This window comes from Trachemys scripta, chromosome 19 (assembly GCF_013100865.1).
Source record: "Trachemys scripta elegans isolate TJP31775 chromosome 19, CAS_Tse_1.0, whole genome shotgun sequence".
Classification (NCBI taxonomy): Eukaryota; Metazoa; Chordata; order Testudines; family Emydidae; genus Trachemys; species Trachemys scripta.
Genome location: NC_048316.1, coordinates 4,097,947 through 4,110,205, shown reverse-complemented (window position 1 = coordinate 4,110,205; position 12,259 = coordinate 4,097,947). Strand labels below are relative to the sequence as shown.

The 12,259-nt window shown below is 43.0% G+C and overlaps 1 protein-coding gene across 4 annotated transcripts in view; it reads left to right on the top strand.

Moving 5' to 3' along the window:
• The window catches only part of PRDM16 (PR/SET domain 16), a 424,846-nt gene that overhangs the window by 318,814 nt on the left and 93,773 nt on the right, over window positions 1-12,259 (top strand). The window contains exon 1 of one of the 4 annotated variants that reach the window (XM_034753223.1): window positions 7,372-7,500. The exons of the other annotated variants lie outside the window; for them this stretch is intronic. Coding sequence (XP_034609114.1) covers window positions 7,387-7,500 — 114 coding nt within the window. The 5' untranslated portion in view covers window positions 7,372-7,386. Of the gene's footprint in view, window positions 1-7,371; window positions 7,501-12,259 lie in introns of those variants that run through there. 4 annotated transcript variants of the gene reach the window in all.

Here is a 12,259-nt window from a genome sequence, read left to right as displayed (position 1 = left end):
GGTGGATTTTGCTCCTCTTAAACAAGTCAAGGCCTTGGCAATCTCTTGTTGTGCCAGTATTGAACTTTCTGTCCTTCTCATCTTAGCAACTCAGGTCTAATTTATTTAATCAGCGTCGCAAACTTTCAAAGAGTTCCATGCCACATCGTTTGTTGCTGTATTTTTAGCACTTGCTACTGAACTGGGTCTGTGCACTGGAGAAGAATTAATTGTTGTTTGGGGTTTATTGTTATTCAGACATTTTCAGAAGAGGTTTTGAACACCTAAGAGGCTTTGTTATTTGGAGTTTTGATGTTGTTGCATTTTAAATGATGATTTAATTTTTAAAGTGAAGTTAGCACTGGTGAAAGGTGACAGGTCAGAAGAAAAAGTCCTCTATTTACCCACACAGCAGTTACAAGCATCCCCACCTTGCCCTAAAAAAAGAGCCTCAACCTAACCTATAGAGACCAGTTCAAGTGTAAAGGGGAACTCCTTCTCCATAAGTGTTGGAGGATCAGATTAAATAAGAGCTGACCCAAACCTTCACTTAACACTCTTAGGAAAGTTGAAACTTATCTCTTTTGAGACCAAAAAAAGTCTTGAAGACTTTTTGTCTCATTATTTTTAATTTTTGGCTACCCATTCCAGCCAGGGCCACATATGCTGAAACAGTACAACAAAGACTGTTCACATTGTATTTTGAGCCCAGCCAAAGGTCTAGAGCTTAATAACTGTCCTTGTGAGATTTCCAAACCAGTTTCATAGTCAGCCCTTGATGTTAGAAATAGCTCCCCATGTTGAACCAATAGAGCTCAAGTTTGCTGATCTTGAAGGCTACATCTGTTTGTTCAGGCTCTTAACTGAAGAAGGTTCTAAAGTGGTGTCTGGGGAAAGTTCATCCTGGGTTAATTTGATCAAAATGTCTATTTTTATTAGATCAGAGCCAATAACTAATATTTTTTCTATTCATAAAATAGGCAACAGCTGATTGTGAATTCTTTGAATATATGTATATAATTTGAAATAATTTGATAATACGTTTTGGTGGATATTCTTAACTACATGGATTGATTGCAAACAGTTCCCTGCAAGAATTTGATCCTTTATAATCACTAACCCCGCTGTGTTGTTTAGATAAGTCATGTGGTATTGTTTCTGTTCCCCAATAGGATGACAGAACAAGCACTTCCGGGTTGGATATTCAAATGTGTGAAGGCAACATTTATTTTCCATAAATACACTCACATGCTGCTTTGAAATTCACTTTGCCCCAATTTTCATGCCAATAAAATTTGACTGGGTAAACATTGGTGTGAAATGAAGACCCAAGGGGCACCAGGATGGAAGAAGTGAATTCATTTAAAAATTTGATTGAATATTCAAGAGAAAATGTTTGCACTGTTCACCAAGCTTTCGTTTCCATTTTATTTTATATATATGCCCAGAGGTCTTATGGTGGGTGCATCTTTATAAATTGTAAATTAAAAAATAAACAAGACTCCAGATGTTGAGTTAGCCTGGATAAGTTTCAGGAAAGTATTTGAACTTTTGAATGTGTATTCTAACCGAACCTTTGGAGGTTTGCCCATATCCTAGAGTCCATGCAATCCTTGGCCTCTTTGCAGAGACTGCCAGACACAGGGTGCCAATTTAGTAGTTGTAGTTTATTGCTTTGCAGTACAGGAGATGATGATTGCCTCTGAGGTCAACAGGCAAACTATAAAAGATAATAATAAAGTCATAAGACCATGTTCTCCACAATTAATGTACCATTTACTCCAGAAAATATGGTGTTTCTATCCTTATTTCAGTTTGAAATCAGGCCCAAGTCACACTCCCTTTTTTCCGCAAGTCTTAAAAAAAAAAATCACTTCTACTGTGAGCAAGTTACTAAGCCCCTCTCTGTGCTCTTCTGGGAATGTGCAACTCAAAATGCTGGTGGGGTCCCCTCGAAGGGAGACATTCTTGGCTCTGTTTAGAACTTTCTTTATTATTGTGTGCATGAGAGAAAAAATGTATATATAAAATTCTGAAAATTAGCTCCAAAAATAACAAACTGGGAGATGGAATAGTGTTTACAGTATCTTATTTTTACCTTATCTTAGCTATTAATATGTCTGCAGGAATCTTTCTTAGTGATGGGCAAACTGAATTGGATTAAACAGGACCTCACCTGAACCATTCCCCGAGACTGACTGGACCCGGATTTTCTCTCAGTAGAACCTGAATCTACAGTTGGAATGTACTTAAAAGAAAGAGCCAATGAGCTCTTCAAATGCTGTCGATGCCTGGAGCAAATTCTGGCACACTGCTGAAATCTGGAGTAACTCCCCTGACTTCCAGTGTAACTGGACATAATGTGGAGCTTACACTTTATTGTTTATTCGTGACTCTCATTAAACAGTACTAGGAGTTATATGTAAACATGCTCCTTAATTAATTACAAATGGTAACCGTCCTTACACAGGCAAACTTCCATTGTGTTCAATGGGTTGGAGACTGAGTGAGAAACCTATATATAAATACATTTCTTACATGGTTCATTGATTTAATAGACAAGCTCTAAGGTTTGGGTACAAGCAGTGCCAAGGAAGCCTTGTCTGTGTCATCACAGTTTTGGCCTATAAGAGGCAACAGGGAACATACCTAATGGTTCCAGTTTTCGTTTTCTATATGTTCCATATTGTTGGTTTTATTTTTGGCTACTTCCGTGCCTTGTAATGTTCTAGAAAAATGAGTAATTATAGATTTTCCCCTCTTGACAGCATAAATTTGAACAGAATCAGTAGTTTCAATAACAATGAAATAAACACAAGTTTAAACAAAAAACAAAAACCCCTCACAATCTTCTTTTCAAGCAGTGCCATGCATTATTTGCATCCTACGTTCCCACATATTTAACTACACAATAAAAGCCACTTATCACTTTGTTACCACATACAACAAAGAAATAACCCCTGGAGAGGAAGTGAACCATGAACAGGAAGTGAAATATAGCATAATATACATCAGGCATAGTGGACAGGATGTCAAAGACCTTTTAAATGAGCCTTCCTATTTTCGATTTGTTTTTCTTTTTACCCAGTGTTTATTTTTTAAAGAACAATTACAACAGTTGTTATATTCATTGTTTTGAATGTGAACTGAAAACCAGAATATATCAACATATCATAGTGCACTGGTTTGCCAAAGTGTGCCCTCTAGTGGGTGGTTATGGTGTAGAATTTAGGCACTTCCAGCTCGCTCCATTTTACTGCAGTATATGAAGCTGGCTGTGTATATTGGAGTATGGGAGTTGGAGGACCAGGGAAGAATATTGTATGGGGGAGGCGGTTGCCATAAGAAAGAGCTGGATGGGAGTCCTGAAAAAATGTCCTCCTCTCACATTTGCATCGGCCTAAATATTTCTTTTTAAATTACTGCCTCCAGTTAGTAAAAAGCTCTTTTGGCATGTTTCCAAGTCAGGATCCTGGTTTGGGGACAGCCTCGAGCTGTGAGCAAACACAGAAAGAGAGGGCAGCTTTCTTTATCCCCCTTTTACCTTTCTATAGAACTATAGGTTTCCAGAATTTACTGGGGGGGAATATTCTACCCGACAACCAATTCTTACCGTATGGTTGTCCAGCTGACCTGACAATAAGACTGTAAACGTAAAGTAATGAGCCAAGATTTTAAAAATGGAGGGTGGAACTCACGCTCCCACTACTGCACTTTATGTCAGCATAAAGAGACCACAAACGCCCCTGATCCAGCTAGAGGACAATTCCCCTGGTGCAGGAACTAAGTGAGACAACTACAGGCTGTTCTACCAGGCCCCTTCTGCAAGACATAGGGGATGTTAAGGGATGGGGCCCCTAATGGATGGTGCTAGGGTGATTCTGCCTAGTGCTGCTGCCCACTGGCAGCTCATATTGAGCTGCTGCAACTCAACACAGCCCCCAGTTACACTGGGGGCCATTTCCGGCCCGGCAGCAGCCCAGAGCTGGGAGGGTACAAAGGTCTCCATCTCTGTCAGCATAGCACACAGGCGCACCCTGGGTGCCTAAAGGTAAACTTCTAAATTGGTAAACACTTTAATAAAGGGGGCTTATTTTCAAAGGTGCTAATTACCCAGCAGCTCCCATTAGCTTCACCAGGAGCTGCCCGGCATTCAGCCCTATTGAAAATTAGGCCATTTCTTTCAGTGCCTTTATCGTGCATGGAGTTAGATGCCTAGCTTCAGGCACTCACTCTTAGAAGTCTTGGTCACTCTCTTTAAGGCCTTAGGAATCCTCCTTCTGGTATCCCTTAAAATATACTGAAAATGCAGCCTTCCTTGCTAGCGTGTCTTCTGCTTTATAGCAGACCAGGTGAGTAACGTGTGACTTTTTAATGGGCCAACTGGCCCCATAAAGGGTGTCATAACCCGTTAATCTGCTTCCCTTGCACACTTGGTCCCACGGGCCAAAAGTCTAATTCTTATACTTAGCATGTACATATTTTATGTCTTGCCTGTACAGTACACAAGCTAAATTTCCCACAGCATCTATGTAATTCTGAAGCAGTGCCTGAAATGTGAGCATGGGCTTGGAGCTGCCTCCTGCTGACACTGACAGTCCTCCAGCGACTACCCCTTCCGTCCCACTGACCCTCCTTCCGCCAGTAGGGGACGAAACAGCTGCAGTCACAGGCGAGGTGTTTCTTGACAGCTGGAGCAGAGGCCACGTTCCGAGGTATATCTTTTCTAGCCGGAGCCTTAATGTCCCTTACTAGCTCTGAGCTGACATCTTTTATGGCTCCAAGGCTCCTTTTCCAGTGCTGAGGGATGTGAAGTAAGCACCGGGGTTTGCCATCAGGATTAGGCTGCCTGGGAATGTCCTGGGATTTGAGTCAGTTGTGAGGACTTTACTTCTTTGGTGAATATTATGTTTCTCCTGAGACAGACATATAAACTGCCATTTTATGCTTTGACAGACTGGGCTCCAAATAATGGAATAAATACACATGCCTTGTTGAAGGGCCAAAATCGCTACTTCATGCAAGGGCAGGTTTCAGGAACAAATCTTTACACAGTTTGATCAAATTGCACTTCAGTGGTCGGTGAAATGATCTTTCATATAGGCCCCGATCCTGGAAAGATTTATGTATGGGGTTACATTTAAGATAACTGAAGCCTTTGGCCCTGCTCCTGCAATTCACTGTGTGCAAGCACATCACTGCCCAGTGAAATCCATGGAGAATATGTTCCTATTTACCTGGCCAAGAAGGCTCAAAAAGTTCAATGCAGAGTCTAATTATCAAAGTAGATCAGTTCCACATTTGGGCTCTCAAATCACAGGGCTGGTGTGACTGAATAATTAAAAAGAGTAAAAGAGCTGGCTAAGTGATGACTGGTAAGATATAAAAGATCATAAATATCTGAAAGATGCCAACGCCAGGGAGAGGGAAGGAATATTAGGAATAACAGCCTGGTGTATAACTAGGAGGTATCTACAGCATCTGATAGAGCCTCTGTGCAGCATTAGATACCGCGGATCAGCCCGTATTCCTGTCTCGCGTCCTAGAAGCTGCAAGGCAGAACAGAAACAACCTGACATGGTTCAAGTACTTCCTCTTGGGTCAAACCCAGCTGTTATGGGCGCCCGTTCCTCCACTTGCAAGGTCCTCACCTCACCTCGCCACAAGGCCCAGTCATCTCCCCTATATTGTTCTGCATCTCTCTGAAGTCTTTGAAAGAGCTGGTGAAATAATACAGGCTGAAGCACCAACAGTGTGCAGGGGACACCCAACGCTGTGCATCTCCTTTAGATCAAACGCTCCCTGCTAGCTTTCCAGTGGTGAGCCAAAATCAGCACCAGCAGAGATGATGTTGGTGAAAAAAGAGGGAAGTGCTTCAGAGTACCGACATCCTTATTGAGAGCACATGCCTTCAGATTGGTCAATTGCTCTGCGGCTTTGGGGTCCTTTGGGACTCCCCTGTGCAGTTGGCTACCCAAATAACTGGAGAGGCAAAAACACCAACATCCCTCTGCCAGAATATTGTCCTTGTGCCTATCAGACGTAGCTCTACATTCGTGACCGCCAGGCTTAATTATTGCAACCCATCATATCTAAGAATAAATACTCATCCCCTGCAAAAGCTCAAACTGGTATGAAATACAGCAAGCTGCCTGTTTCGTCACACAGATTGCTACAAACCCCTCGTCCCGGCTAGTAACCACCTACACACTGAGCAGCATGACTTAGTATTTCAGAAGGTTGCTGCCACCTTGCTCACAGCAGGCATCAGAAAGGGGCATAGAACCCGTTCCTGGTCCAATTTAAACCAAGGACCAAACTCACAGTGACTTAACTGGGACTGGATTGGGGCTACGTACAGCAGAGGGGTTTCCTGCTCCTCAGACTTGATTTCTTAGCTGATTTCTCTTCAGAAATCTGCTTTCAAACATTCTCTCAGTGCTTGCAATCACATCAAGCATTTATTGTTAGCATTTCCACGCTTGGGTCCCTCCATCAGCTCACCCTTTTTTTCCCCGTTTGCTTTTATTTAATCTTTTAAGGATTTTTGCAGTTTGGTTTTAAAATTACTTTCTCGTCCATAGTGCTGGTATTATTGTATTATTTTTTTCAGTGTACTCTTGCAATGTTACCTGCTTTGGGTATGAAGGCAGTTTCTATATTTAAAATAATTCTCCTCCTTTGTTTTTTAAATCTTCATTCTTTCTCTCTCTCCTAATTTTTATTGTTGTTTTGGGTGCGATTTGAGCTGCATTTTCACATACCTCTGCTCTATCATTCGATTCAGTCTCTATTTCTTCTGGGCTTTTTGGGTTTTTTTTTTTTTATCTCTCTTCCTCCCTCCATGGGCCCAGCCTCTGTGATTAAGTCTGCAGCTCTCCTGCTGTTTTTAATAGGCCTGTAGGCCTGACCATCTGATGAGAACCAAACTGCACAGCGTGCTCCTGAATACTTTCACTGGAATCTCCTAATGCACAGTATTAATCATTACTGTCAAACCATTCAGGCCCTAAATATGTCCACCCAGTATAAAATTATACTAAACAGGAAAAAAAATTGGGTTCATATTAAAAACAGACATTAGACAGACAGTCCCCTGACTTTTCGGGCCCAAAGGCCACTGGCATTATCCAGTTTAACAAACAATGGATTACTCAGAGTAGGTTTTTCATGTTTGGTGTTCATAAGTTTCAAAATATAAGCATAGTGAGTGAAAGGAAATCTAGAAAGGTGTGGCTTCCTCTAGCGCTTACTAGTACATATGCCTGGGTAATAGTTTTGTAGCGTACTCTATTCAAATGCATTTCTCTTAGTGAACTTAAGAATTGTGTAGCAAGAGAAATCTTCTGCTGCTGCAATTAAAAGGCACCAAGTGCTATATCAGTAGCCATTGTACTAAGTTATTGCATGGGTGGACTTTGGGAATTCTTTTCCACAGTATATGGATTGAATTTGATCCTGGGAAGAGTAGAACACAGCATATTAGGAAGGCATGGTGTTACTTCACAAGTCCCAAGAAAGGTAAGGCTGCTTCTCTGCTAGTTGGTTTAGAATTATAGTGGTGTGTTTTAAACTGTGTTTATTCCTGCTATTTCTAAACTGCTGGGGAATGCAGCCTTAGAATTAGATTGCTTTGTTTTGGTTTTGCTTTCCCATCCCCTCCACCCTCATCCCCTCAAAAGATTGTTTCTAACTCTCGGCAGCAAGAATACCTTTATTCTTTGGAGATGGTGATCAAGGTTGATAAAATACAAGTTACAGAAGGTTAGTGGTAAAAATGCATTACTCTTGATGTTAGATTTATTGATGATTTCATTCAATGTTCTGAGCTATGGCATATACCCACCCCAGCCTGCATGCCTGCCAATACGTTAAAAAGGTAGTCCTGCACAGACACCCTTCAGCAATGCTCACCACAGAGGGTGAGTTCATTATTGAGCACGATAACCTGGCATGCTGTAGGAATTTGAAAACTGCCCAGCTAACAATTACAATATTTTAAGGTAAATGCAGGAAATTTTGCTGGAATTTTACTGGGACTACTCTTTGTTCCAGTGGAACCAGCATACCATTCATGTTTTGGCATCACCGGTTAGGGAACAGCACTAAATGTGAATGTGCCACTCATTATCCATGTGTACTGATGCTAATGTAGCCATATACCATCCTCTCATCTCTTTCTGGTCCCCTACTTCATTCTGTCCAAGCTGCAAGACTAACCAGCCCGTTTTCTGTCTTTCTCACACCCTCATCTCTGGGCCCTCTTCCATGTAACATCCTAAACTAGGACCAGATCTAGACCACCAGAACCTTTCACATGGGCTACCAGAGAGCCGTTGGAAGGTAACAACATTCAGCCTGAATTCAGAACACTGGCCAACTGATGAAAAGCTCCATTTCCCTTCTCTTTACCTTTTTGATAAAGGGAGCAGGTCTCAAGCCTCCACTTTCTCTTATAGTTGTCTTTATATTGTCTTTATTATCTGTGACAGATATGTATCAGCTGGGAAAACAATAGATATTACTGACAAACTGTGGCTCCCTTTTGTGCACTATTGTAAGTTGTATTCTTTTGTTTTCATGGCTAATAGGATCAATCATTTCATTTATAACTGTATTGCTGTACTGATTCTGTTACATTCTGTCTTCAACACGTGTCTTGTTAGTTTAAGGGAAGCCGTGTGTGTGTGTGTGTGTGTGTGTGTGTGTGTGTGTACACACACCTATGCATATAATATGCCATACTTTTCAAAAGTGGCTAGTAAGTTTGTATGAATTTTTGGGTGCTCAGTATATGACTTCCGAATATTAAAACACTCCAAGTCGTTAGTTGCTTCAAAAAACCGTGGTCAGATTTTTTTAAAGAACTTGTGCCTGCACAGGTCATAGTTTAAACAATCAGTTATGAAAACTAAAAATATGTTCTTATACTTAGCCAAGCAGTAAAAATGGAGCATTTCCTACCCTGACTCATGGCTGATTCTTTACCATGCTGAGGAAAAATTAATCTAAGAATTGAGATGCGATTTGGTTTGTTATAGTTTTTACAAAGATGGTCAGAAGTGACAGCTGCGTGATATGCTCAAGGTATAGATTAAGATGAGGCAACCAAATTTATTTTAGTTGGACTGTAAGGTTAGAATTAGGTAGAGATTCCAGAAATTGGGGAAGGAGAGAGAGAGAGAGCTCAGAAACAAGAGCTTCATAACTTTCCCTAAAGAAGACCCTTTCCCTAGTTACTTATCCCCTGGGGTCAGCTCCCAAGATAATGACTTTGGGGTGGAAGAAGAGTCTTTCTTCCTTCCCTTTATCCAGAATCTCTGAGTGTTGGAGGACAGAGAGGTCTGTTTATGTAATCAAATACTGTAACACGAATTGAGATCGATGGAGCTGCAGGAAATGCTTGTGTGACTTAGCTCCTCCCCCTCACTGAGAAGTACCTTAAAACAACCAGACAGACCGTGTCCAGACGATCTGTCCCAGGTTTCACACACAGCTCGGTGCATGATGGTTAAGGAGAATTTAGTCACTGCTCATATAATGTGGATGTAACCGATAATGGTTATCGCTATCTACCAAACTCCTGAGTCTCAGTGCTTGGATTTAGGAGCTGCCTGTAATGGGGACGAAACACCAACCCAAAGGGTGACCTGACGCCAAAGTAAATTTCATCACAAGTCAATAAGTGAATGCATCCTGCACGTTGTCACTGCCAAAATTCTACCTGGGAATGGCTCGGGATTTTGGCCTAAAAAGAAAAAACATACACACACACTCGCCCGCTCGCCCCCGCCTCTGGCGTGGGTCAGAAAAGACATGGGGGAAGTTGCCATAGCAATTGTATTAATTAACGTATTTCTTTTTTAGGAAAATTCAAAAGCTGAAAATTATCAGCCAAAACCCAAATGTTTGGATTCAGAAATGCCACCACATTGCCTCCTCTAGATGCTGTGTTCTCTGGCCAGACGATATCTCCCCTGATATGTAACAGTACCCCTTGCTAAGCTGCCACTTAAATTGACCTTGGCCAAATTTGGGCTACTTTCACAGGGATGGCAAAAGGCATATCACTGGCACAGCAGCCCCCACCCCCTTTTCCGCCCCAGCCAGATTTCAAGTCCTTGCTCCAAAGCACGGAAGCTTGTACATGAATGCCCGCCTCCTGGGCGCCCCTCAGACCTCATGGCAGCCTTGCAAGTTTCCCTCTTGGTTCCTCCAATAAACTTAGTACAGCCTCCGGACTATATAATTAGCCTTTTTGTGTGGTTAATTTATTGCCAAAAGTCCCACTGCCAGAATCCTCCCACCCAGCACAGTCCAAACAGTACGTTTTGCCCAACAATCCAACTCCAAGGACGTCTGTGGCATCTCTCAGCGCACCCCAGCTGTCAGGTACAGTTCCAACATCTCTTCCCAGCCTCTCTAGCTCAGGTACTCCTCCACCCTGCTTTCTTCCCAGGTAGAGTTCCAGCTCTTACCTGGAGACACCAGTGGGCTCACCCCTCCATCAGCCCCCAGCCTTCAGTCCTCTCTGGCTCTCTGGCTTCAGCTCTCTGGTTCAGAGACCCAGCAGGCATCTCTCTTTGCTGCTGTCAACCTGGCTTCAGCCCTCCCTGGCTATGGCTTTCTGGCTTGAGAACATTCGTAGGTGACCCTCTGACTGCCTTCCACTTTCACCAGCTTGATCGGGCTTCAGAGGTGTCCCCTCATAGAATCGCAGAATCATCATAGAATATCAGGGTTGGAAGGGACCTCAGGAGGTCATCTAGTCCAAACCCCTGCTCAAAGCAGGACCAGTCCCCAACTAAATCACCCCAGCCAGGGCTTTGTCGAGCCTGACCGTAAAAACCTCTAAAGAAGGAGATTCCACTACCTCCCTAGGTAACCCATTCCAGTGTTTCACCACCCTCCTAGTGAAAACGTTTTTCCTAATATCCAACCTAAACCTCCCCCACTGCAACTTGAGACCATTACTCCTTGTTCTGTCATCTGGTACCACTGAGAACAGTCTAGATCCATCCTCTTTGGAACCCCCCTTCAGGTAGTAGAAAACAGCTATCAAATCCCCCCTCATTCTTCTCTTCTGCAGACTAAACAATCCCAGTTCCATCAGCCTCTCCTCATAACTCATGTGCTCCAGCCCCCTAATCATTTTTGTTGCCCTCCGTTGGACTCTTTCCAATTTTTCCACATCCTTCTTGTAGTGTGGGGCCCAAAACTGGACACAGTACTCCAGATGAGGCCTCACCAATGTCGAATAGAGGGGAATGATCAGGTCCCTCAATCTGCTGGCAATGCCCCTACTTACAAAGCCCAAAATGCCCTTAGCCTTCTTGGCAACAAGGGCACTCCCTGAAGCTCTCAGCCCAGCTCTGCTCTTTCTTGGAGCACACTTTACTCTCAGACCCTCTCCCTTTCCAAACTCTGGGGTTCATAACTCTCCCCATAAACTCTCTCTCTGGATTCTGAACACCCCTCTCTGGCTTCTGACCTCTCCCTTATAACTCCTACGGGCAGCCCCACCCTCCTCATTTCACCAAACTAAGCACAGCTGCACTGGAGCAGGAGAGCTAAGCCCAATGTCATGTAAGGAGCCAGCTATCCTGTTACAAAGCTCCATAATTTTTGTTCAAAGAAAAGGACTCCGGATTTTCTTTTAACATGGGCAAAAACATGTATTTTGTCCCTAGCCACATTCTCCGAAATGGCTGTACCATTTTGGCTGAAATATAAACAAAAACCAACAATCTGAAGCAGTCACCTGGCATGTAAAAGTCCAGCCAAATGGGTAAAGTTTGGCAGAGTTATAAGCAACTGAAAACTGGGTTTCATAGTGAGGTCAGACAACCTTAATAGTAGGCTGTGCTACCAGATCCACTTAAAATGATACCTCCCAGACATTTTGTGATGATTTGCACCTTTTTCTAACCCTATTGGCACTGCCTTCTCTCAGAGGGGGTGACCAGAATAGATCAACCTATTCTGACATGGCAATCGCTGCACCAAATCCTCTGTGGAGTATTTATCCTCCCAGAGGTGTGTTTAAATAGTCGGTACATTCAGACTACGACTACAATTGGAGCAAGGGCTGTGATTCCTAGTTCAAGTACGCATACCCCTGCTTACTCTAATCAAACGAGTGTGTTAAAAGTAGGAGAGTACCTGCAGAGCACAGGCAGTGGTGGGCGGTGGCACAGGCTAGCCGCCCTGAGTAGGTGCCCACGGGAGTCCAGGCAGGTTTGTACCCAGGGCAGGTAGTTTGGGATGCTGCTGCCCATGC